The sequence below is a fragment of the Monomorium pharaonis genome, chromosome 1 (assembly GCF_013373865.1).
Source record: "Monomorium pharaonis isolate MP-MQ-018 chromosome 1, ASM1337386v2, whole genome shotgun sequence".
NCBI lineage: Eukaryota > Metazoa > Arthropoda > Insecta > Hymenoptera > Formicidae > Monomorium > Monomorium pharaonis.
The window spans coordinates 19351428-19378043 of NC_050467.1; the positions used below are offsets into that span (position 1 = coordinate 19351428).

At 29.6% G+C, this 26616-nt stretch overlaps 5 protein-coding genes and 2 pseudogenes across 8 annotated transcripts; all 7 read left to right on the forward strand.

The window, feature by feature from the left end:
- Positions 1 to 97: 97 nt before the first annotated feature.
- On the forward strand, positions 98 to 2917 carry LOC105830897 (odorant receptor 9a). The gene is made up of 4 exons (XM_028191242.2): positions 98 to 263; positions 425 to 896; positions 1277 to 1507; positions 1770 to 2917. Exons 1-4 carry the CDS (start codon positions 132 to 134, stop codon positions 2108 to 2110), a joined length of 1176 nt encoding a protein of 391 aa, XP_028047043.2. The 5' UTR covers positions 98 to 131; the 3' UTR covers positions 2111 to 2917.
- Positions 2918 to 4440: 1523 nt separating this feature from the next.
- On the forward strand, positions 4441 to 6197 carry LOC105830900 (odorant receptor 49b). The gene is made up of 4 exons (XM_036289816.1): positions 4441 to 4474; positions 4742 to 4909; positions 5301 to 5531; positions 5781 to 6197. Exons 1-4 carry the CDS (start codon positions 4441 to 4443, stop codon positions 6119 to 6121), a joined length of 774 nt encoding a protein of 257 aa, XP_036145709.1. The 3' UTR covers positions 6122 to 6197.
- A 2570-nt stretch (positions 6198 to 8767) lies between these two features.
- Positions 8768 to 10911, forward strand: LOC118645475 (odorant receptor 49b-like). Of its 3 annotated transcripts, none has more exons than XM_036286559.1 (4): positions 8768 to 9051; positions 9133 to 9607; positions 9993 to 10223; positions 10481 to 10911. In XM_036286559.1, the coding sequence occupies exons 1-4, from the start codon at positions 8836 to 8838 to the stop codon at positions 10819 to 10821; spliced, it is 1263 nt and encodes a 420-aa protein (XP_036142452.1). In that variant the 5' UTR covers positions 8768 to 8835; the 3' UTR covers positions 10822 to 10911. The 3 variants fall into 3 exon arrangements, with proteins under 3 accessions (XP_036142452.1, XP_036142470.1, XP_036142459.1); XM_036286577.1 differs by having other exon boundaries at positions 9993 to 10094; XM_036286566.1 differs by having other exon boundaries at positions 8768 to 8967.
- A 140-nt stretch (positions 10912 to 11051) lies between these two features.
- On the forward strand, positions 11052 to 13686 carry LOC118645528 (annotated as a pseudogene).
- Positions 13687 to 15360: 1674 nt separating this feature from the next.
- Positions 15361 to 16322, forward strand: LOC118646596. Its single transcript, XM_036289818.1, has 2 exons — positions 15361 to 15643; positions 15828 to 16322. Exons 1-2 carry the CDS (start codon positions 15440 to 15442, stop codon positions 16320 to 16322), a joined length of 699 nt encoding a protein of 232 aa, XP_036145711.1. The 5' UTR covers positions 15361 to 15439.
- A 2233-nt stretch (positions 16323 to 18555) lies between these two features.
- Positions 18556 to 20060, forward strand: LOC118645496 (annotated as a pseudogene).
- Positions 20061 to 21164: 1104 nt separating this feature from the next.
- Positions 21165 to 25390, forward strand: LOC118644132 (odorant receptor 2a-like). Of its 2 annotated transcripts, XM_036286599.1 has the most exons (5): positions 21165 to 21796; positions 21989 to 22463; positions 22859 to 23089; positions 23338 to 23685; positions 25089 to 25390. In XM_036286599.1, exons 1-4 carry the CDS (start codon positions 21593 to 21595, stop codon positions 23676 to 23678), a joined length of 1251 nt encoding a protein of 416 aa, XP_036142492.1. In that variant the 5' UTR covers positions 21165 to 21592; the 3' UTR covers positions 23679 to 23685; positions 25089 to 25390. The 2 variants fall into 2 exon arrangements, with proteins under 2 accessions (XP_036142492.1, XP_036142503.1); XM_036286610.1 differs by lacking the exon at positions 22859 to 23089.
- Positions 25391 to 26616: the final 1226 nt, after the last annotated feature.

Genomic DNA, 26616 nt, shown 5'->3' on the forward strand with positions numbered 1-26616 from the left:
AATGTTAAAATTGCGTGACTCTAATAAAATATGAGCCAAAGCGACTGTCGTCGATGATCGATTTGTGCTATGGATAAACGCTCATATTATTGACATTGTCATGCAACGTGCAGCTGTACTTAACTGTAACAATGCCGCCGAATGATGATATAGCATACGCTATGAACATCTTGAAATTTATAACTCTGCCATTAGGCATCTGGCCACTGCAAAAATATAATACATTTTCTTTAATTCTTTGTATCCTAAGCGGTTCCAGTTTGGTACGTTCCTAATTTTTATCATCACAATAAATTTCTCTTCTAATTTTGACATATAAGTAACAATTCAAACGAAATGTTTAGTGTGTCGTGAATACAGCCAAAAAAAAAAAAAACAGGAACAAAATTATTTAATAAGCGATGCATTTTTTCTATTTGTGCAGGCCGTGTTAATGATCACGATGTTCCTGGAAGTAAATTTCAGTAATGATAATGCATATATAAAACTCGATAAACTTATGCTTACGTGCTGCGCCACTCTCTCTGTATTAAAAATATTTTCTTTTCGCTTTTATGCCGACAAACTGATTCTCAATTTTACTTCGGCCGTTACCGATTATCTTGCTATCGATACTGAGGAAAAGCGCACGATCATGCGACGGCACGCATATATGGGAAGAATAATTTCCTACGGTATCTCAATTTTGGCTTATGTGGCTGCAACACTTTTTACGCTAAAGCCTATATTAGAAAGCAATACTCAAGTTAATGTATCTATCAAGAATCAATTAGCAGATTTACCCTTACCCTTAACATGGACCTTAGGAAACTTAGGTCATATCTCTACAACTTTATACTTCACACTTGCTTTGGTGCAATATTATTTATTATTACTCAACGTCAACGGCAATGTTGGTAATAAACTGATCGTTAATATCGATGAAATTTATTTATAATATAAACTTATTATTTTTAATAAAATTTAATAATAAATTTCAAAATTTTTAGATTTTAATTGTTTGGTTTATTAGCTGTTTCTTTTGTTAATTATTATAAAAAATAATTAGCAAAAGAAATAATTTCGGTGTTTAATTTATTTTAATAGGTGGTATTTAACGAATATTATATATTTAATGAATATTAGACTTTAATAGTTCTTTTCTTAACTTACAGCTGCAATGAAACATTTTGTTTTTTTTAACTTATTTTTTATACAAATTCTTATCATTTTTATTATTATTAAAACTTTTATTGTAAATTATTTTAATACAAGGTTAAATTTATTTATTATAAAGGCAATGATTCACTTTTCTACGCTATCACTCTTCATATTTGCGGGCAAATGGAACTTCTAAAAATCGAATTTACTAATTATGGTGTAAAAAGTGAAAACTTAAGTAAAGAACTTTTTGTACTGATATCAAGACATCGTCATCTTATGGAGCATGCGGAACTTCTGGTAGATGTAATAAGTTTCGTTTTACTTGTACAATTGTTGTTCAGTTGTATTATCATTTGCTTTATCGGTAAATATCTACTGAATTTTATCTACTCAATACCTTTTACTTTTTACAATAAAATTATTAAATTATACCATCAAAGTATAAATTTCTTATGCAAAAAGGTTATAAAGCTAAACTTTTATTAAATGTCTATAAAATACTTTTTTTAGTCTTATCCTGTGATACTCTAATAATATAACAAAATTATCTAATAAAACTGACAAACTTAAAACTAGAATGTTAGAAGAAATTAACATTTATTATGCAGTATAATTGTATTTTCCAGGTCTAAATTTGATTGTGGCACTAAAATTACATGACGCAATGATGATTAGTAAATGCTTATCAGTGATAATCACTCTGCTTTTGCAGTTGTTCTTTTATAGTTTTGTGGGCGATTATCTAAAGTGTCAAATGGAAGATATTGCGTACTCTATCTACAGCTGCAATTGGAGCTCTTTCCCATTGAAATTAATGAGGAATGTCTTATTTGTCATCATGCGATCGCAACAACCTGTTCAACTATTAGCTGGCAGATATTTCGTAGTAACCATTGAAACTTATATGTCCATATTAAAAAGTTCCCTTTCATATTTGTCAGTACTACGAATAATGATAGATGTATAGAATGTGACTATTGAAAAGAAAATTCGGAGAAATAACACACCAGTATCATTTTGTAAAAAACTTACTATAAAACATAATCATTTTGCTTTAAATTAATTAATTAAATTGTAAGAATAAAATAAAATTACTTTTTTTTTAATTATATTAATAAGGTCATTGAACACCGCTTGAACACAAGGATGACCAATCTTTACACTAGTAATTCGCGAAAGCATTCTCAATGGCACGCTTAAAGAAGTGTGCTATAGAAATAAGTTTAAAAAATTAAAAATAATACAGTAAAATATTCAAAATTTTCTACATTAATTTTTTTTACGCTTGCGTTTTCTAGCTAATATCTAGATTTGTTTTAAAAATACCATGCAATATATATATTTATAAATACTAGAGACATGATGTTTATCAATTCTTCAGTTAATATTAATAAATTTGTAAATAAAAAACAAATTCAAAAACTTTATTAGAAATAAAAATTATATTTTAAACACAGTAACATTTTGATCTATTTTGGTTTGAATAATTTATTTTAAAATGTAAAACAAAACACAACAAAGAAAACAAATATTGTAAAAATAAAAAAAGTCTTTTTAGTTTTAATGCAAGAAGAAAGTATAAAATTACAATCATTTTTGTTTTAATTTCGTAATTGACTGGCATTCTAAAAATTTCGAAGTGTAATGACATGCCAGACAAAAGATTAGCCACCCTTGCTATACGTATTACTTTAGGAAGTTGTAGTAATGCATAATTTGCGGTTGCAAAAAGAATTATCATTTCATACAATTTGATAAATGTCAAATAAACGAAATATTATTATTATTATTCTAAATTTGTAACAAATTTGTAACAATTTTTATAATAATTTTTATAATAAATAAATGTGTTGTTAGCAATGTTGCACAGAAAATAAATTGGAATAATTTTGATGGCAATAAAAAACTATTTGTGTTACACGTGATACATTAAATTTTAAATTAATCAAATCTTTTAATAAAAAAATAATATCAGATAAAGATATCATTGAAGTATCATAAAAGTCTACATAATTATAACCATGTTATTAAACAATGATATGCTATAAATTCTTTATTCTGCCATTAGGCATTTTGCTCTGTAAAAAATTTGTTACAAAAAGTTATAAGTTACAAAAAATATATTAAAGTTGTATGAAAACTTACATAATCACATTCAAAATTTTTACTTTATATTTCTCTGTAACTTGTGGAAGATAAACATTAAATTCACATAATAAATATCATATATCTAGTAATATCTACAAAAATAATAACATAGAAAATACAATTTTAATAAAATTGCTAATTATAATCACAATCTATTTATTGTGTATATTACAATCTATTTGTTTATTTACTAATTAAAAGTGTCATATACAAAATATAGAATATACTTGAACAATGTGTTGATATTAACAATTACTACTCGCACTGTTTAAAAAACTAATGCATTAAATTCAAAACTAGTCATAGATTTTTCATAAAAATGTAATATCTGCATAAAAAATATATTGCAGCACAATTAGCAACAGACAATAAATATATTGGAAGTAAAATAAAACATACTCCTTTTTTCTCTCAATTCGATCTTCGCCCCACTTCGCCGCACAAAAAGAATGTTTAGTTTTTAAAGTAACTGCATTTCAAAAAATAACAAGGTACATTAGAACTCAGCGTTAGTAGACTGTTCAGAGCTCTAGTCTGCTAACGCCGAGTGATCTCCTATTACTGGGTTTCATTCCAACTCCGTGAAATTCAGGCGTAGCGGAATTGTCATCTAGCCCCCACTTACGCCATTCGCCTGCGCCGAGTAGATACGAAGGGCATAGTTTCTACGGAGTTGACTAACACAAGATTCCACTGTATTTTAGTAAATGCTAAAATTGTGCAACTTCAATAAAATATGAAACGTGAAAGCGAATGTCGCAGAGCATAAATTCGTACGATGGACACAACCCAATATTATTGAGTATCGTGCAACCGTGGACCTCTAGACGGTTGCAATAATGTCATGGAACGACGATATCGCATATGCTATGACCCCCTACAAATTCTTTACTCTGCCATTAGGCGTTTGGCCTTTGCAAAAATATAATATGTTTTCTTTATTCCGATCTATCGTGTGCGGCATCAGTTTGGTACGTTCTCAATTTTCATATTACACATTTCAACATAACTTCTTTGCCACTTCCTTTTTCAACATATGTGGTAAATCAAATAAAGTATACAATGGAGTGTCGACACAGTGGACATACAAACAAAAAAAAAACAATAAAATTTTATAATAAACAGTCTTTCTTATCTGTGTAGACCGCCATGACGATCATGTTGTTCCTCGAAGTCAATTTCGGTAGCAGCGATGCTTACGTAAAACTCGATGCTTTTATGCTTATGAACTTTGCTATTATTTGTGTACTAAAGATATTGTTATTCCGCTTATATGCCGACAATATGATTCGCAATTTCTCTTCTGCCGTGAAAGATTACCTCGCGATCGATAACGAGGGGACGCGCATCATCATGCGGCGGCACGCATTCATGGGAAGAACGATTTGCTATAGTATCGTATTTTGTACTTATTTGGCGTCAACAATTTTTTTTCTGCTACCTATAATAGCAGACGAGGGTGAGGATATCCAAATTAATGTAACAATCAAGAATCAAGGCGCAGAATTACCTGTGCCCATAACATTTTTAGGGGACCTCCACATTCCTACGATTTTGTACTTCATGATCAGTACAATGCAATTATTCATGTTGATGTTTATTGGTACTAGCAATTGTGGTAATAAACTAATTATTTAATACCGAAAAGATTTCGATACAATATATAATTTGAATTATAATAGTTTTATTTTATATAAAATTTATTAATAAGTATTAATTTTTATATTTTTAATTTCAATTTTATTCGTCACGCTTATTACCGGTTAAAAAGGATATCTAATAGAATAAAACATTTATTTTTATCAAATATTATAAATTAAACCTTTTCAGACATTTTTAAATATTCCAGATATTTTATTGCATGTCATATAGCTGTCTTGTAATTGTAATGCAATCATATTTTGATTTTTTATATCACTTTTACCGCAAATCTTAACTAATATTTTTTATTATAAATAAAATTTTTAAAGTAAATTAATTTAAAATAACATTGACCTTTATTTGTAAAGGCAATGATTCACTTTTCCTCGGTATCATTCTCCATATTTGCGGCCAAATAGAAGTTCTAAAAGTTGAGCTTTTTAAATATGGCATGAAAAGCAAAAACTTAAGTGAGGATTTTTCAGTACTGGCATCAAGACACTGTTATCTAATAGAGCATGCGGAATTACTAACAGAAGTAATAAGTTTCATTTTGCTCGTGCAACTGTTATCCAATTGTCTTATTATTAGTTTAATCGGTAAATATCTATTGAGTTCAACATTTTTCTGCATGATACGAGCAATATTTTGTATCGCTAAATTATTAAAAATAGTTTTATTTTAAAAAACATATTTAGTTAAAATCTTATCAAATGTACACAGAATATTTTTCAATCCTATCCCGTAATTATTATCGTAATATGATAAATTAATAAGTGATTTTTGTGTCAATAATATCAGAAATTAATTTATACATAATTTGTAACCATAATAATATTATATTTCAGGTTTCCAACTTATCTTAGCATTGAAGGCGAATGACGCAGTAATGATTATTAAAACCATAACAGTGTTGGGCAGTTTGTTATTACAATTATTCTTTTATAGTTTCGTCGGCGATTATCTAAAGTGTCAAATGGAAGATGTCGCGGAATCGATTTACAGCTGCAAATGGTATTCCTTACAAACAAAATTAATGAGAAATGTTGTGTTCGTCATCATGCGGTCGCAACAACCAGTTCAGTTGTTTGCTGGCAAATTTCTTGTTGTAAATCTCAAAACATTTATGACAATATTAAAAAGTTCGCTCTCGTATTTGTCTGTCCTACGAGTAATGGTGGACACGTAGGGCGCATTTAATTAATGTAAGGTAAAAAAAGAGTAGAAAAAAGTAACAGTGTACACACACGTAAGCAATATCAATTTGTAAAATTATTGCATGACACAGAATATTAATTCTAAATTAAATAATAAAGTTAAAATAAATAAAATTAATTTTTTTGGTACGTTATTGTAACGTGTTATACATCGTGATGAAAAATTTTGTAATGACATTTGTAATTGCAAAACTATGTTACTTAATTACATAGAAAAATCGTTAATATTGACACAGGCCTTTTAAAGCTTTAAAAAAGCACTTTTCTTAATTTCTTGGAAACTAAATTGCACTCTGTATTAATAGCGGTATAGTCTGTGTAAGAGTATGATCATTCGTAATTAGATAATGAATTCTAGTGATTACTTAACAGCTTGCAACTGTGTTAGTGGCGGAAATATGTGAATACACAACCAACATTTGTTATAAGACATTTTTGTTACAAGTTCTATTCAGTTCAATTCTATGTAATATAATAAGTTAATATAAAACATTGAACACTTACAATAATGTCTGATAAAAATTAAACAATTGTAAATCGATAATATTATATGACAAATCCAGTTTTGATCGCAAATTTTATTTTTATTTTAAGCACATTTGTTTTTGTTTTTCTAAAATATTAGCCATTTTTTAAATAAATTGATTAAATTACAATCTCGTACAAATCTTAATCTACATGAACACGTATCTATATGAAAATTACTTATTACGATATTGCACTGCTATCCCGCGCTTGTGCTACTCATCTGCGTCGACGGCATATGGAGGGGACAGCTTCTACTAACGCGGAGTTGACTATCGCGAGATTTTAATGTATGAACACTTGAGACATGATGTTTATCAATTCTTTAATAATTTGGCATTCATAAATTTGTAAATAAAAAACAAATTAAAAATTGTATTAAAAATAAAAATTATGTTTTAAAAAGAGTAATATTTTTATTTATTTTGATTTAAATATTTTTATTTCAACTAGAAACGCTTCGCGCGCGTTATTTGACGTTTTATTTTTTACTTTTTGAAAATAAACTACAACGATAATTGTATAGATAACCATCTATACAAATTTGACAGCTGTCAAAATTTAATGGCAATGACAGTTATTCTCGCAACACGAAGTAAGCACATTAAGAGAATCAATCGGCATCGTAGAAAAAAGATTTAATTACACGTTTTTTTACGATGGAAAATGTAAAACGAAACACAATAAAAAAAACAAATATTGTTAAAATAGAAGAAGTTTTTTTAGTTTTAATGCAAGAAGAAAGTATAAGATTACAATCATTTTTGTCGTAATTCCGTAATTGACTGGCATTCTAAAAATTTCGAAGCGTAATGACACGTCAGACAAAAGATTAGCCACCCTTGCTATACGTATTATTTTAAGAAGTTGTAGTAATGCATAATTTGCGGTTGCAAAAAGAATTATCATTTCATACAATTTGATAAGTGTCAAATAAACGAAATATTATTATTATTATTATTCTAAATTTGTAACAAATTTTTATAATAACTTTTATAATAAATAAATGTGTTGTTAGCAATGTTGCACAAAAAATAAATTGGAATAATTTTGATAGCAATAAAAAACTATTTGTATTACATACAACTATACGTGATATATTAAATTTTAAATTAATCAAATCTTTTGATAAAAAAATGATATCAGATAAAGATATCATTGAAGTATCATAAAAGTCTACATAATTACAACAATGTTATTAAACAACAATATGCTATAAATTCTTTATTCTGCCATTAGGCATTTTGCTCTCTAAAAAATTTGTTACGAAAAGTTATAAATTATAAAAAATATATTAAAGTTGTATGAAAACTTACATAATCATATTAAAAATTTTTACTTTATATTTCTCTGTAACATGTGTAAAGATAAACATTAAATCCACATAATAAATATTATATATCTAGTAATATCTACAGAAATAATAACATATAGAAAATACAATCTTAATAAAATTGCTAATTATAATCACAATATATTTATTGTGTATATTACAATCTATTTGTTTATTTACTAATTAAAAGTGTCATATACAAAATATAGAATATACTTGAACAATGTGTTGATATTAACAATTACTACTCGCACTGTTTAAAAAACTAATGCATTAAATTCAAAACTAGTCATAGATTTTTCATAAAAATGTAATATCTGCATAAAAAATATATTGCAGCACAATTAGCAACAGACAATAAATATATTGAAAGTAAAATAAAACATACTCCTTTTTTCTCTCAATTCGATCTTCGCCCCACTTCGCCGCACAAAAAGAATGTTTAGTTTTTAAAGTAACTGCATTTCAAAAAATAACAAGGTACATTGGAACTCAGCGTTAGTAGACTGTTCAGAGCTCTAGTCTGCTAACGCCGAGTGATCTCCTATTACTGGGTTTCATTCCAACTCCGTGAAATTCAGGCGTAGCGGAATTGTCATCTAGCCCCCACTTACGCCACTTGCCTGCGCCGAGTAGATACGAAGGGCATAGTTTCTACGGAGTTGACTAACACGGGATTCCACTGTATTTTAGTAAATGCTAAAATTGTGCAACTTCAATAAAATATGAAACGTGAAGGCGAATGTCGCAGAGCATAAATTCGTACGATGGACACAACCCAATATTATTGAGTATCGTGCAACCGTGGACCTCTAGACGGTTGCAATAATGTCATGGAACGACGATATCGCATATGCTATGACCCCCTACAAAGTCTTTACTCTGCCATTAGGCGTTTGGCCTTTGCAAAAATATAATATGTTTTCTTTATTCCGATCTATCGTGTGCGGCATCAGTTTGGTACGTTCTCAATTTTCATATTACACATTTCAACATAACTTCTCTGCCACTTGCATTTTCAACATATGTGACGAATCAAATGAGGTATACAGTGCAGTGTGGACACAGCATACAAACAAAAAAGTAATAAAATTTTATAATTAACAGTCTTTTTTGTCTGCGTAGATCGCCATGATAATCATGTTGTTCCTCGAAATCAATTTCGGTAGCAGCGATGCTTACGTAAAACTCGATGATTTTATGCTTATGAACTACGCTATTATTTGTATACTAAAGATATTGTCATTCCGCTTATATGCCGACAATATGATTCGCAATTTCTCTTCTGCCGTGAAAGATTACCTCGCGATCGATAACGAGGGGACGCGCATCATCATGCGACGGCACGCATTCATGGGAAGAATAATTTGCTTCAATATCGTATTTTGTACTTATTTGACGTCAGCATTTTTTTTTCTGCTACCTATAATAGCAGGCGAGGGTGAGGATATCCAAATTAATGTAACAATCAAGAATCAAGGCGCGGAATTACCTGTGCCCATAACATTTTTAGGGGACATCCACATTCCTACGATTTTGTACTTCGTGATCAGTACGATGCAATTATTCATGTTGATGTTTATTGGTACTAGCAATTGTGGTAATAAACTAATTATTTAATACTGAAAAGATTTCGATACAATATATAATTTGAATTTTAATAGTTTTATTTTATGTAAAATTTATTAATAAGTATCTTAATTTTTATATTTTTAATTTTAATTTTATTTGTCTCGCTTATTACCGGTTAAAAAAAATATCTAATAAAACATTTATTTTTAACAAATATTATAAATTGAATCTTCTCAGACATTTTTAAATATTTCAGATATTTTATTGCATGTCATATAGCTGCCTTGCAATTGTAATGCATATTTTGATTTTTTATATCACTTTTACCGCAAATCTTAATTAATACTTTTTTATTACAAATAAAATTTTTAGTATAAATTAATTTAAAATAACATTGACCTCTATTTGTAAAGGCAATGATTCACTTTTCCTTGGTATCGTTCTCCATATTTGCGGCCAAATAGAAGTTCTAAAAGTTGAGCTTTTTAAATATGGCACGAAAAGCAAAAACTTAAGTAAGGATTTTTCAGTATTGGTAGCAAGACACTGTTATCTAATAGAGCATGCGGAATTACTAACAGAACTAATAAGTTTCATTTTGATCGTGCAGCTGTTATCCAATTGTCTTATTATTAGTTTAATCGGTAAATATCTATTGAGTTCAACATTTTTCTGCATGATACGAACAATATTTTGTATCGCTAAATTATTAAAAATAGTTTTATTTTAAAAAACATATTTAGTTAAAATCTCATCAAATGTACACAGAATATTTTTCAATCCTATCCCGTATTTATTATCGTAATATGATATAATAAATTAATAAGTGGTTTTTGTGTCAATAATATCAAACAAAATTAATTTATACATAATTTGTAACCGTAATAATATTATATTTCAGGTTTCCAATTTATCTTAGCATTGAAGGCGAATGATGCAGTAATGATTATTAAAACCATAGCAATGTTGTTCACTATGTTATTGCAATTATTCTTTTATAGTTTTGTGGGCGATTATCTAAAGTGTCAAATGGAAGATGTCGCAGATTCGATTTACAGCTGCAAATGGTATTCCTTACAAACAAACTTGATGAAGAATGTTGTGTTCGTCATCATGCGGTCGCAACAACCAGTTCAGTTGCTTGCTGGCAATTTTTTTGTTGTAAATCTCAAAACATTTATGACAATATTAAAAAGTTCGCTCTCATATTTGTCTGTCCTACGAGTGATGATGGACACGTAGGGCGCATTTAATTAATGTAAGGTAAAAAAAAGAGCAAAAAAAAGTAACAGTGTACACACACGTAAGCAATATCAATTTGTAATATTATTACACGACACGGAATATTAATTCTAAATTAAATAATAAAGTTAAAATAAATAAAATTAATTTTTTTGGTACATTATTGTAACGTGTTATACATCGTGAAATTTTGTAATGACACTTGTAATTGCAAAACTGTGTTACTTAATTATATAAAGAAGTCGTTAATATTGACACAGGCCTTTTAAGGCCTTAAAAGAACACTTTTCTTTATTTCTTGGAAACTAAATTGCACTCTGTATTAATAGCGGTATAGGCTGTGTAAGAGTATGATCATTCGTAATTAGGTAATGAATTCTAGTGATTACTTAACAGCTTGCAACTATGTTAGTGGCGGTAATATGTGAATACACAACCGACATTTGTTATAAGACATTTTTGTTACAAGATTTTTCAATACTTCGAAACTTTTTAAACAAATATTTTAATATTTAATATAAATTACACATATATAATTTTTTTTATATATAAAAGTATGTTTTTTCGTTATTATTTGTAGTTTCCATTTGTATGTGTTATAGATTTTTAGTACTGCAGTCTGGATGCCCAAGGCTTGTATATATGCACATTATCTATATATTAAACAAATATATAATTTTTTAAAAAAGATATACCGTATTTTTCAAATTAAATCTATTTTTTTAAATTTATTCTTGTGTGTGTAGAGAATTATATTACAATCTCGTTCCTTTTTAATCCATTATAGAGTCGTTACATTTGTATAAATAATATTCAAAATCAAAAATATGTCATAACTTTAAATCTAAAATTAAATCTAATATTGAATAAAATTTTATCAAACATAATTACTCTCAAATTTCTCTAGTTCAACTTTTGTATTGCCAACTTCTAACCATGACAGGTTAGAAATTGGCAATTTGTATTGACGAAGCTGTCAACAATAATCTGTAAATAAGTAGATATTTTGCTTCATGTGGTTTCTAAAGCTTTATCTTTTCAATGATGTTAACGTTTGTACTTGCATATGTGTCGGTAGTGCAGAATAACTCATATAAATTTGAGTAAGCGTTTCGCAATTGGAATGGCTCAGCGATTAAGTAATAAATCAAAGTTTAAATCATTTTTGATCGTGACGAGTAGCGCTGTCGCTCTGTTTGGTGGCATTTCTGTCTATCAGGCCAATGAAAGATTTTACAGGAACACCGTCATACCTCTCGTGCAACTGATCTAGAAATCGCCCACAAACTCGCAGTGAAAGTCTTGAAATATGGTCTTGTGCCGAAACAGAAAAAGGAAGATCCCAACTTACTCCAGTAGACCTATTCTGTAACTCTTAACAGTTCAGTATATTGTCGTTACGCAGTTTTTTTGTCACATATATGTGCAACGACAATATAACGTTATCGACATTGTCGTTAAAAGTTACAGAATAGGCCTACAGATCACCGTGTTCAGTTTGCACTTTAAAAATCCAATAGATATGGCTGCAGAAATCGATGAACAAGGATCCGAAGGGCAGTAGAAGGATTGCACTGGATTGGTTTCAGTTTTGTAAAGGTAAGTAAAAGGCCCATGCGCGACAATAGAAACCTAGATTCCTAATGTAATGTTTGATATAACAAGATAATAATTTTAAATTGTTCTCTTATAGGATCCGTAATGCCTAAACCTCAACCAGACAATCCAAAACCCAGAGTTTTTAGGTTGCCGAAAGATAATGCTGTAAATAGATATCGATTTAACAGCAATAGTCATGATATCGTATGGGAACGCCTTAAGAGGTTGAAAGAGAATACAAATTTTGACGGTATTGTTGAAGTCAATTTACAAAGAAACAAGGAAACAAAAGACGGAGTTCTAGATTACATCGACGGCATAAAAAGATTCGTTGATGTAGCGGATTACTAATTATAATGTATCTAGTCCTAATACTTCCCAGGTTTAAGATCGTTGCAAAACAAGATGTACGTGCTGGAACTATCTTGCTTGGATAATTAGGCTGGCTGGTTTGGATAATTCCACTCGCGTAGTTTAAGTTGTCGCGAGAAATAATTACACTATTAAACACCTTATATAGGATTTATTGTGGAACAGTTCGACAAAGGTTCAGTCCGTACAAGTACGAAAAATTGCTGATTTCGGCCGCAGCGAGATTTAATTCGATGCTACTAGTTTGAGCGCTCAAGAGAGAGTGTCGATCACTCGCGTTCTCCGTGGTAAATCGTTACCCGCGTTCGCTGTCTTTATTGTTGTAGAAGGGGGATTTTTCCCGCGCATTCCTCGTTATTAACTGAGTACCGAACACAAGAAGAATTTGCAAGAGTTACTGAACAGAATAAACGCAGCGAGAGGTTTGTTAGATAGCAAACAGCCGCTGTTTTTAAGAAATTGGTTCCTGGCCTGTCGACTTCTGAGCGACAAGACGTGGCAGACGTAATTTTAGGTCAGAAATCCAAAGTTGATGGTTTAGTCTTGTGCAATACCACGATTACGCGACCAAATTTGACTAATCCGAACAAAGAGGAAAGTGGTAGCCTTATTGATGCACCTCTTATAAACATTTCTACAGCTATAATATTCAATATGTATAGACAAACGCGCGGCAGCATCCCAATTATCGGTGTTTCCTCCGAGAGGAAAAACGCTTACGCCAAGATCAGAGCTGGTGCTTCGCTAGTGCAACTTTATACCTCGTATATACATATACAATGGACCGCCAATAGTTGGCAAGATCAAAAGGGAATTATGTAAACTAATGGACTTAAAACCAATGGATTTTCTTCTGTAACCGATGCAATAAACAAAGACGTTAAGAGTAAATAGATTTTTTTATAATACGTTCATACGCACAAATTTTGCACATACACTTTATTCAATGCAATTTGTACAAAATTTATTGTAGAGAAATAATACTGTTGCACTCTCACACTGCACTCGCGCTCGCGACCGGAAAGGAGAAGGCTCTATTACTCTTAAGAATGGTTTATTAACCAACGTTTACAAAAAAAGCTCTCAGAATACGTCCAAACGCAAAGACGTACCAAGAACAACTCTATTAGTTAACATTCACATGGCAATCGATTTCGTCTGTCACAGCTGACCGAAGCGATCGATAATTTTAATTTTCCGCAACAGCTGATTACAGCTGCCGTACGCAATAAACTCGAAAACGCGAAAACCACGCTCACAATACTTTGTTATTGTTTTTACAGTTATAATTAAATAAGAGTTTTCATTATGTTTATATTGAATGTATATTTATTTCCGATTCATTTTCAACTTAATGTCATAAGTATACTAGTATCATCAAAAACATTAACTAGTTGTTGCGTTAATTCTTATATTTAGTTTGTACTAGTCACACGTGTTTTTTTTACCAAAATAAAATTTCTATAACTGTCACTATGCAGATACTTGTATACTCCAGTGAAATACACAAAGAATTTCCACACAGAAAAAAAATGTAATACAGCCAATAACATATGTGATTGCGGGCTGCCAACTACATAAAATACTCAATACAATAATATTTGCTATTAATGCAAGTACAATGTTGATACTGCAATAGCATATATTATTGTATTGAGTATATTTTTAATTGGCAGCCCGCAATAACATATCTTATTGAATATATTGCATTTTTTTTCAGTGCACATTCTGATAATTATGACGATTGCTTTTTCACTTATGAAGAAAACAAGATGCAAATGTTATCTATGCAAATTATTAAACTGTTTTCCAACAAATAATTTTCATATGTGATATATTTTTTTTAACTATTCGTCGCTATTAATTTATGGCTTTTATGTTATGTTTAATGAGAGATGTATAAATATAAAAGTATTGATAAAAAAATATTTAAAACAATTATAAAAAAAAAAACACTTAAAATCAAAATATTAACAAATTTACGACATCCAAATTCTGTACATCCAAACTATTCTTTTTAAGATCTTTTGTATTAATACTCTATGCACCAATAATCGTGGTGGCTTACATTGGCAATGTTTTTTTATAATTATTCTTGGAGTCTTAATATGGATTGTTTTTTCTGCAGTGCCTGTGGTAGAAATGAGTATGGAAGTAAGAGAAAGAATGTGAAGATATTATATAGCATGTGAAGATAGCATATAGAAAACACAATTTAAACAAAACTGCTAATTATCATCACAATCTATTTGTTGTGTATATCACAGTCTATTGGTTTATTTGCTAATTAAAAGTGTCATATACAAAATATAGAATATACCTGAACAATTTGTTGACATTGACAATTACTGCTCGCAATTTTTAGAAAATTAATGCACTAAATTTAAAACTAGTCATAAGTTTTTAATAAAAACAATATACTCGTATCTGTATAAAAAATATATTACAGCACGATCAACAACGGACAATATATATATTGGAAGTAATATAAAAAGTACTCCCTCCTTTTTCCAATTCGATCTTTGCCCCACTCCTCCATATAAAGAGACTGTTTAATATTTAAAGTAACTGTCTTTCAAAAAATAACAAGGTATTTCTGTAAATGCTAAATTGTGCAACGTCAATAAAATATGAAACGTGAAAGCGAATGTCACAGAGGATCAATTCGTATTATGGACGAAGACCAATTGAGTATCGTGCAAGCGTGGACAATTGCATAATGTTATGGAACGACGATATCACATATGCTATGACTCCCTTCAAACTCTTGACTCTGCCATTAGGCGTTTGGCCTTTGCAAAAATATAACACATTTTCTTTATTCCGATCTATTGTGAGCGGTATAAGTATGGTATGTTCTCAATTTTCATATTACATATTATAACATAACTTCTCTGCCACTTGCATTTTCAACATATGTATGTAGTCATGTAGTGAATCGTGTGAGATGTTCAATGCCACGTGGACACAGCGTAAAAACCGCCAAAAAAACAAAGATAATGATTTATAATAAACAATTTTTCCTGTCTGTGTAGACCGTTATGACGATCATATTGTTCCTCGAAATCAATTTTGGTAGCGGCGATGCTTATGTGAAACTCGATGCTCTTATGCTTATGTTCTGCACTGTTCTTTGTACACTAAAGGTATTGTCATTCCGCTTATATGCCGACAATATGATTCGCAATTTCTCTTCTGCCGTGAAAGATTACCTCGCGATCGACAACGAGAGGACGCGCACCATCATGCGACGGCACGCATTCATGGGAAGAATGATTTGCTACAGTATTATATTTAGTACTTATGCCGCGTCAGTAATTTTTTTTCTGCTACCTATAATAGCAGACGACGGTGAGGATATCCAAATTAATGTAACAATCAAGAATCAAGGAGCGAAATTACCTGTGCCCATAACATTTTTAGGGGACATCCACATTCCTACGATTTTGTACTTCATGATCAGTACGATGCAATTATTCATGTTGATATTTATTGGAACTGGCAATTGTGGTAATAAACTAATTATTTAATACCGAAGAGATTTGGATACAATATATAATTTTAATTTTAATAGTTTTATTTTATGTAAAATAAATTAATAATGTTCTTAATTTTTATATTTTCATTTTCAATCTTATTCGTTACACTTATTACCAGTTAAATAAGATATCTAATAGAATAAAACATTTATTTTTATAAAATATTATAAGTTAAATCTTCTTAGATGTTTTTAAATATTTCACATTTTGTTATTGCATGTCATATAGCTGTCTTGCAATTGTAATGCAATCCTATTTTGATCTTTTATATCACTTTTATCACAAATCTTAACTAAAAATTTTTATTACAAATAAAATTTTTAGTATAAATTAATTCAAAGTAACATTGAAATATGTTTCTAAAGGCAGTGATTCACTTTTTCTTGGTATCACTGTCCATATATGCGGTCAAATGGAACTTCTAAAAGTTGAGTTTTTTAAATATGGCATGAAAAGCGGAAACTTAAATAAGGATTTTTCAGTATTGGCATCAAGACACTCTTATCTAATAGAGCATGCGAAATTTCTAACAGAAGTAATAAGTTTCGTTTTGCTTTTGCAAGTGTTTAGCAGTTGTCTTATTATTAGTTTAATAGGTAAATATGTGTTAAGTTCAACATTTTTCTGCATGATACGAGCAATATTTTGTATCGCTAAATGATTAAAAATAGTTTTATTTTAAAAAACATATTTAGTTAAAATCTCATCAAATGTACACAGAATATTTTCCAATCCTATCCCGTAATTATTATCGAAATATAATATAATAAAATATTAAACAGTTTTTGTGTCAATAATCAGTCAATAATATCAGACAAAATTGATTTATACATATTTTGTAACCGTAATAATATTTTTTTCAGGTTTCCAACTTATCATAGCATTGAAAGCGCATGACGCAGTAATGATTATTAAATCCATAACAGTGTTGAGCATTTTTTTATTACAATTATTCTTATACAGTTTCGTGGGCGATTATCTGAAGTGTCAAATGGAAGAAATCGCGGATTCGATTTACGATTGCAAATGGCATTCATTACAAACAAAATTGATGAGGAATGTTGTGTTCGTCACCATGCGGTCGCAACAACCAGTTCAGTTGTTTGCTGGGAAGTTTCTTGTTGTAAATCTCAAAACATATATGACAATATTAAAAAGTTCGCTCTCGTATTTGTCTGTCCTACGAGTGATGATGAACACGTAGGGCGCATTTAATTAATGTAAGGTAAAAAAAGAGTAAAAAAAAGTAACAGTGTACACACACGTAAGCAATATCAATTTGTAAAATTATTGCACGACACGGAATATTAATTCTAAATTAAATAATAAAGTTAAAATAAATAAAATTAATTTTTTTGGTACATTATTGTAACGTGTTATACATCGTGAAATTTTGTAATGACACTTGTAATTGCAAAACTGTGTTACTTAATTATATAAAGAAGTCGTTAATATTGACACAGGCTTTTTAAGGCTTTAAAAAAGCACTTTTCTTTATTTCTTGGAAACTAAATTGCACTCTGTATTAATAGCGGTATAGGCTGTGTAAGAATATGATCATTCGTAATTAGGTAATGAATTCTAGTGATTACTTAACAGCTTGCAACTATGTTAGTGGCGGTAATATGTGAATACACAATCGACATTTGTTATAAGACATTTTTGTTACAAGATTTTTCAATACTTCAAAACTTTTTAAACAAATATTTTAATATTTAATATTACACATATATAATTTTATATATATATAAAAGTATGTTTTTTCGTTATTATTTGTAGTTTCTATTTGTATGTGTTATAGATTTTTAGTACTGCAGTCTGGATGCCCAAGGCTTGTGTATATGCACATTATCTATATATTAAACAAATATATAATTTTTTAAAAAAGATATACCGTATTTTTCAAATTAAATCTAATTTTTTAAATTTATTCTTGTGTATGTGGAGAATTATATAAAATCTCGTTCCTTTTTAATCCATTATAGAGTCGCTACATTTGTATAAATAATATTCAAAATCAAAAATATGTCATAACTTTAAATCTAAAATTAAATCTAATATTGAATAAAATTTTATCAAACATAATTACTCTCAAATTTCTCTAGTTCAACTTTTGTATTGCCAACTTCTAACCATGACAGGTTAGAAATTGGCAATTTGTATTGACGAAGCTGTCAACAGTAATCTGTAAATAAGTAGATATTTTGCTTCATGTGGTTTCTAAAGCTTTATCTTTTCAATGATGTTAACGTTTGTACTTGCATATGTGTCGGTAGTGCAGAATAACTCATATAAATTTGAGTAAGCGTTTCGCAATTGGAATGGCTCAGCGATTAAGTAATAAATCAAAGTTTAAATCATTTTTGATCGTGACGAGTAGCGCTGTCGCTCTGTTTGGTGGCATTTCTGTCTATCAGGCCAATGAAAGATTTTACAGGGACACCGTCATACCTCTCGTGCAACTGATCTAGAAATCGCCCACAAACTCGCAGTGAAAGTCTTGAAATATGGTCTTGTGCCGAAACAGAAAAAGGAAGATCCCAACTTACTCCAGTAGACCTATTCTGTAACTCTTAACAGTTCAGTATATTGTCGTTACGCAGTTTTTTTGTCACATATATGTGCAACGACAATATAACGTTATCGACATTGTCGTTAAAAGTTACAGAATAGGCCTACAGATCACCGTGTTCAGTTTGCACTTTAAAAATCCAATAGATATGGCTGCAGAAATCGATGAACAAGGATCCGAAGGGCAGTAGAAGGATTGCACTGGATTGGTTTCAGTTTTGTAAAGGTAAGTAAAAGGCCCATGCGCGACAACAGAAACCTAGATTCCTAATGTAATGTTTGATATAACAAGATAATAATTTTAAATTGTTCTCTTATAGGATCCGTAATGCCTAAACCTCAACCAGACAATCCAAAACCCAGAGTTTTTAGGTTGCCGAAAGATAATGCTGTAAATAGATATCGATTTAACAGCAATAGTCATGATATCGTATGGGAACGCCTTAAGAGGTTGAAAGAGAATACAAATTTTGACGGTATTGTTGGGGTCAATTTACAAAGAAACAAGGAAACAAAAGACGGAGTTCTAGATTACATCGACGGCATAAAAAGATTCGTTGATGTAGCGGATTACTAATTATAATGTATCTAGTCCTAATACTTCCCAGGTTTAAGATCGTTGCAAAACAAGAAGAATTTACTGAACAGAATAAACGCAGCGAGAGGTTTGTTAGGTAGCAAACAGCCGCTGTTTTTAAGAAATTGATTCTTGGCCTGTCGACTTCTGAGCGACAAGACGTGGCAGACGTAATTTTAGGTCAGAAATCCAAAGTTGATAGTTTAGTCTTGTGCAATACCACGATTACGCGACCAAACTTGATTTGAACGTGACTAATCCGAACAAAGAGGAAAGTGGTAGCCTTATTGATGCACCTCTTATAAACATTTCTACAGCTATGATATTCAATATGTATAGACAAACGCGCGGCAGCATCCCAATTATCGGTGTTTCCTCCGGGAGGAAAAACGCTTACGCCAAGATCAGAGCTGGTGCTTCGCTAGTGCAACTTTATACCTCGTATATACATATACAATCCATTATGGTCCACCGCCAATAGTTGGCAAGATCAAAAGGGAATTATGTAAACTAATGGGCTTAAAACCAATGGATTTTCTTCTGTAACCGATGCAATAAATAAGGACGTTAAGAGTAAATAGATTTTATAATAATACGTTCACACGCACAAATTTTGCACATACACTTTATTCAATGCAATTTGTACAAAATTTATTGTAGAGAAATAATACTGTTGCACTCTCACACTGCACTCGCGCTCGCGACCGGAAAGGAGAAGGCTCTATTACTCTTAAGAATGGTTTATTAACCAACGTTTACAAAAAAAGCTCTCAGAATACGTCCAAACGCAAAGACGTGCCAAGAACAACTCTATTAGTTAACATTCACATGGCAATCGATTTCGTCTGTCACAGCTGACCGAAGCGATCGATAATTTTAATTTTCCGCAACAGCTGATTACAGCTGCCGTACGCAATAAACTCGAAAACGCGAAAACCACGCTCACAATACTTTGTTATTGTTTTTACAGTTATAATTAAATAAGAGTTTTCATTATGTTTATATTGAATGTGTATTTATTTCCGATTCATTTTCAACTTAATGTCATAAGTATACTAGTATCATCAGAAACATTAACTAGTTGTTGCGTTATCTCTTATATTTATTTTATACTAGTCACACGTGTTTTTTTTACCAAAATAAAATTTCTATAACTGTCACTATGCAGATACTTGTATACTCCAGTGAAATACACAAAGAATTTCCACATTCTGATAATTATGACGATTGCTTTTTCACTTATGAAGAAAACAAGATGCAAATGTTATCTATGCAAATTATTAAACTGTTTTCCAACAAATAATTTTCATATGTGATATATTTTTTTTAACTTTTCGTCGCTATTAATTTATGGCTTTTATATTATGTTTAATGAGAGATGTATAAATATAAAAGTATTGATAAAAGAATATTTAAAACAATTAAAAAGAAAAACACTCAGAATCAAAATATTAACAAATTTACGACATTCAAACTATTCTTTTTAAGATCTTTTGTTTTAATACTCTATGCACCAATAATCGTGATGGCTTACATTGGCAATGTTTTTTTATAATTATTCTTGGGGTCTTAATATGGATTGTTTTTTCTGCAGTGCCTGTGGTAGAAATGAGTATGGAAGTAAGAGAAAGAATGTGAAGATATTATATAGCATGTGAAGATAGCATATAGAAAATACAATTTAAACAAAACTGCTAATTATCATCACAATCTATTTGTTGTGTATATCACAGTCTATTTGTTTATTTGCTAATTAAAAGTGTCATATACAAAATATAGAATATACCTGAACAATTTGTTGACATTGACAATTACTGCTCGCAATTTTTAGAAAATTAATGCACTAAATTCAAAACTAGTCATAAGTTTTTAATAAAAACAATATACTCGTATCTGTATAAAAAATATATTGCAGCACGATCAACAACGGACAATATATATATTGGAAGTAAAATAAAAAGTACTCCCTCCTTTTTCCAATTCGATCTTTGCCCCACTCCTCCATATAAAGGGACTGTTTAATATTTAAAGTAACTGTCTTTCAAAAAATAACAAGGTATTTCTGTAAATGCTAAATTGTGCAACGTCAATAAAATATGAAACGTGAAAGCGAATGTCACAGAGGATCAATTCGTATTATGGACGAAGACCAATTGAGTATCGTGCAAGCGTGGACAATTGCATAATGTTATGGAACGACGATATCACATATGCCATGACTCCCTTCAAACTCTTGACTCTGCCATTAGGCGTTTGGCCTTTGCAAAAATATAACACATTTTCTTTATTCCGATCTATTGCGAGCGGTATAAGTATGGTATGTTCTCAATTTTCATATTACATATTATAACATAACTTTTCTGCCACTTGCATTTTCAACATATGTATGTAGTGAATCGAGTGAGATGTTCAATGGACACAATTCAATGTTCCGCGTGGACACAACGTAATAACCGCCAAAAAAACAAACATAAAGATTTATAATAACCAATTTTTCCTGTCTGTATAGACCGTCATGACGATCATATTGTTCCTCGAAATCAATTTTGGTAGCGGCGATGCTTATGTGAAACTCGATGCTCTTATGCTTATGTCCTGCACTGTTCTTTGTGCACTAAAGGTATTGTCATTCCGCTTATATGCCGACAATATGATTCGCAATTTCTCTTCTGCCGTGAAAGATTACCTCGCGATCGACAACGAGAGGACGCGCACCATCATGCGACGGCACGCATTCATGGGAAGAATGATTTGCTATAGTATTATATTCAGTACTTATGCCGCGTCAGTAATTTTTTTTCTGCTACCTATAATAGCAGATGACGGTGAGGATATCCAAATTAATGTAACAATCAAGAATCAAGGCGCGGAATTACCTGTGCCCATAACATTTCTAGGGGACCTCCACATTCCTACGATTTTGTACTTCACGATCAATACGATGCAATTATTCATGTTGATATTTATTGGTACTGGCAATTGTGGTAATAAACTAATTATTTAATACCGAAGAGATTTGGATACAATATATAATTTTAATTTAAATAGTTTTATTTTATGTAAAATTAATTAATATAGTTCTTAATTTTTATATTTTTATTTTCAATCTTATTCGTTACGCTTATTACCAGTTAAATAAGATATCTAATAGAATGAAACGTTTATTTTTATAAAATATTATAAATTAAATCTTCCTAGATGTTTTTAAATATTTCACATTTTGTTATTGCATGTCATATAGCTGTCTTGCAATTGTAATGCAATCCTATTTTGATCTTTTATATCACTTTTATCACAAATCTTAACTAAAAATTTTTATTTACAAATAAAATTTTTAGTATAAATTAATTTAAAGTAACATTGAAATATGTTTCTAAAGGCAGTGATTCACTTTTTCTTGGTATCACTGTCCATCTATGCGGTCAAATGGAACTTCTAAAAGTTGAGTTTTTTAAATATGGCATGAAAAGCGGAAACTTAAATAAGGATTTTTCAGTATTGGCATCAAGACACTCTTATCTAATAGAGCATGCAAAATTTCTAACAGAAGTAATAAGTTCCGTTTTGCTTGTGCAAGTTTTTAGCAGTTGTCTTATTATTAGTTTAATAGGTAAATATGTGTTAAATTCAACACTTTTCTGTATGGTACGAGCAGTATATTTTATCGCTAAATTATTAAAAATATAAAAAAAAAAAATATTTAGTTAAAATCTTATCAAATGTACACAGAATATTTTTCAATCCCACCCCGTAATTATTATCGTAATATAATATAATAAAGTAATAAACAGTTTTTGTGTTAATAATATCAGACAAAATTGATTTATATATATTTTGTAACTGTAATATTTTTTTCAGGTTTCCAACTTATCATAGCATTGAAAGCGCATGACGCAGTAATGATTATTAAATCCATAACAGTGTTGAGCAGTTTGTTATTACAATTATTCTTATACAGTTTTGTGGGCGATTATCTGAAGTGTCAAATGGAAGAAATCGCGGATTCGATTTACGGCTGCAAATGGCATTCATTACAAACAAAATTGATGAGGAATGTTGTGTTCGTCACCATGCGGTCGCAACGACCAGTTCAGTTGTTTGCTGGCAAATTTCTTATTGTAAATCTCAAAACATATATGACAATATTAAAAAGTTCGCTCTCGTATTTGTCTGTCCTACGAGTGATGATGGATGCGTAGAGCGCAGGTAATTAAGGGGGCATATATGTTTGGAGCCACAAAAAAGAAGACATTTTTCATGAATTTTTTTCAGAACCAAAAAGAAAACTATAAATATGAGACTTTTTGCATAGTGAAGTAACATTTTGTAATTCTTATACAAATTTTATTACAATGATTTTGTTGAAAAATGTTTCCGCTTCACGGTTGCGTGTAGTCAACCGTACATGTTTCCACGGTGACAATGATTTCTGCTTCCCTGTTCAACCGAAATACAAAAACCAAATGTTATCTTAAAAAAGAATAACTTTTCTTGTCATTATTATATCCAATTTTTAAAAGTCGAATTTAAAACAAAATGGCGGTCCTTTAAAGTTAGAAGGGCAAAATTTTTCTGTTTGTAAAAAAAAATACAAAAATATTCGATATTTAAATTTAAATATCGAATACGACAACAAGGAAATTTATTCTTTTTTAAAACGCCGTTTAATTTTTGTATTTTGGTTGAACAGAGAAAGAAAAGTTATTGTCACCGTGGAAACATTGACTATACGGCACGATTGACTATACGACAGTGGAGCGGAGGAATTTTTCAACAAAATCATTGTATTACACTTTATAGAATATAAAGTGTTCTCTTTTAGTTCTTATAATACACTTATAAGAACTAAAAGATGTACTTTATTATACAAAAAATAATTTTTATAGTTTCTTTCTTAGCTCTGAAAAAAACTCATGAAAAATGCCTTTTTTGCAGCTTCAAATATATATGCCCTTTTAATGTAAGGTTAAAAAAAGTAAAAAAGGGTAACAGTGTACACACGTAAGCAATGTCAATTTGTAAAATTATTGCATGGCACAAAATATTAATTCTAAGTTAAATAATAAACTTAAAATAAATAAAATTTTTGGTTTTATTTATTAATTTTATTATTGTTATTAATTATTATTTAATTTTTTTGGTACATTTTGCAAACATGTTATACAACGCAATGAAAAATTTTGTAATGACACTTTTAATTGCGAAACTATGTTATTTAATTATATAAAGAAGTCGTTAATATTAGAACAGGCCTTTTTTTATTTCTTAAAAATTAAATTGTACTTTGCATTAATAATGGTATAGGCTGTGTAAGAGTATGGTCATTTTCGTAATATTTTCATTATTAGGTAATGAGTTTTAGTGGTTAATTAACACCTTGCAACTATGTTAGTGGCGCTAATAATATGCAAATACACAATGACCGACATTTGTTATATTAAGACATTTCTGTTACAAGACTTTTGAGTACTTCAAAACTTTTTTTTAAAACTTTAAAAAATATTTTAACATTTAATATAAATTGCACATATATAATTTTTAAAAATTCTTATATAAAAAGTATATTATTATACGTTGTTATTTGTAGTTTCCATTTGTATGTGTTACAGGTTTTTTTAGTACTGCAGTCTAGATGCGGAAGGCTTATGTACATTATCTACATATTGAACAAATATATAATTTTATAAATATATGAATAAAGGTTTAGAACAAACTAAATTTGGATCTAATGTTTAAAATTATAATTTATCTAACTTAAGAAAAAAAAACAAAATAATGAGACATTTCAACTTAACTGAGTCATCCACAGTTGCAAGTATAAAATGTCTATTATAATTTAAAATATTGTCATGATAATTTATCGGAGTGTGTGTAAAAAGTCAAAAATTGATAAAAACATATAAATTATAAATAATAAAAAAACATAAATAAAATAAATTCTCTTTGAATCTCACATCGCTATTTCTGAACATTTACATGAAATACGTTTGAGAATAAACATAATAAGTAACAACGAATCAAGATTGAGATGAAAAGTTTATGAGATTTAAAATCATATACAGCAGTATTAGATAAAATTTAATTGTTTAATTGTTTAATTAATAATTACAATTAAATAGTACAAATTGAGTGATTAATAATTAGGGATAATTAAAAATGATGAGCGATTAATCGAGGACGTCTCTGCCTTTTCAATGTTTTATCTTACATCTTAGAATGATTAATTATTCTCTCTTATTTAAATTTCCTCTTCAACCTCTTCCTGGTTGCAAGAGACATTGCGTTTTATCGAACTTAATTCGTTAAAATCCCTAAACTTTATATACACATTCTTTTTGTAAAAAAACAATTTATAGACTCACATCACATAATTTCTGATATAAATCTAATTCATGCAACATGCAATTAATTATTAATATACAATCTTTATCTCTCACCGACCGATGCGCAGCAGTGGAGTTATCAGCAGCAGCGTCGCTACGATGATTCTGCAACATAGAAACATAATTTTAAAATAAAATTAGCGTTCAAAAGAATCAATAATTCTTAACTTTTACTCTACACATAATTTTATAATTGCTTTTTAATTAAATATCTATTAAAATAATTATGCAATTTTTAAGATCTATATAAAAATAAAATTTTATTATATTTTAAATTGAATTTTAATTCTTTAATTGATATCTTTTAATTATCAAAATAAAACTGATAAATACAAAAAAAATTAATTTTACAGAAATAAATAATAATGCTTACCGCTAAGTTGCTCCACTGATGCCCGATGCCTCTCCTAGGCCTCCTCCTCCTCTCAGAAACTGCGGATCGTTAGTTAGCAACGATGATACTGTAACACACAAATATAAAATTTAAATTAAAATGATTCTTAAAATAATCAATTTTATACACATTAATGGAATATAATGAGTCATTTATTTAGTTGTCACTGCAAACAGTACGATAATGTATATTATATTAATTATATATAATAAATTCCACATTTTACTTAAATAATTAAAAACAAACTTTAATGTATTATACTATAAAAAAAAAGTATTATAATACAATACTATAAAACAATTAATAAGACAAAATTATCAAACCATTGTAAAAATAAAAAAGAACTTATTTTCTGGCGAA

Coding starts and splice junctions, on each gene's coding strand:
- LOC105830897 (XM_028191242.2), top strand. CDS start 132: ATGCCGCCGAATGATGATATAGCATACGCTATGAACATCTTGAAATTT. Junction 897..1,276: donor CAACGTCAACGGCAATGTTG/GTAATAAACTGA, acceptor TTTATTATAAAG/GCAATGATTCACTTTTCTAC. Junction 1,508..1,769: donor TATTATCATTTGCTTTATCG/GTAAATATCTAC, acceptor TGTATTTTCCAG/GTCTAAATTTGATTGTGGCA.
- LOC105830900 (XM_036289816.1), top strand. CDS start 4,441: ATGACGATCATGTTGTTCCTCGAAGTCAATTTCG. Junction 4,475..4,741: donor GTTCCTCGAAGTCAATTTCG/GTAGCAGCGATG, acceptor TACCTATAATAG/CAGACGAGGGTGAGGATATC. Junction 5,532..5,780: donor TCTTATTATTAGTTTAATCG/GTAAATATCTAT, acceptor ATTATATTTCAG/GTTTCCAACTTATCTTAGCA.
- LOC118645475 (XM_036286559.1), top strand. CDS start 8,836: ATGTCATGGAACGACGATATCGCATATGCTATGACCCCCTACAAAGTC. Junction 9,608..9,992: donor TATTGGTACTAGCAATTGTG/GTAATAAACTAA, acceptor CTATTTGTAAAG/GCAATGATTCACTTTTCCTT. Junction 10,224..10,480: donor TCTTATTATTAGTTTAATCG/GTAAATATCTAT, acceptor ATTATATTTCAG/GTTTCCAATTTATCTTAGCA.
- LOC118646596 (XM_036289818.1), top strand. CDS start 15,440: ATGTCACAGAGGATCAATTCGTATTATGGACGAAGACCAATTGAGTAT. Junction 15,644..15,827: donor TTGTGAGCGGTATAAGTATG/GTATGTTCTCAA, acceptor CTGTCTGTGTAG/ACCGTTATGACGATCATATT.
- LOC118644132 (XM_036286599.1), top strand. CDS start 21,593: ATGTCACAGAGGATCAATTCGTATTATGGACGAAGACCAATTGAGTAT. Junction 21,797..21,988: donor TTGCGAGCGGTATAAGTATG/GTATGTTCTCAA, acceptor CTGTCTGTATAG/ACCGTCATGACGATCATATT. Junction 23,090..23,337: donor TCTTATTATTAGTTTAATAG/GTAAATATGTGT, acceptor TATTTTTTTCAG/GTTTCCAACTTATCATAGCA.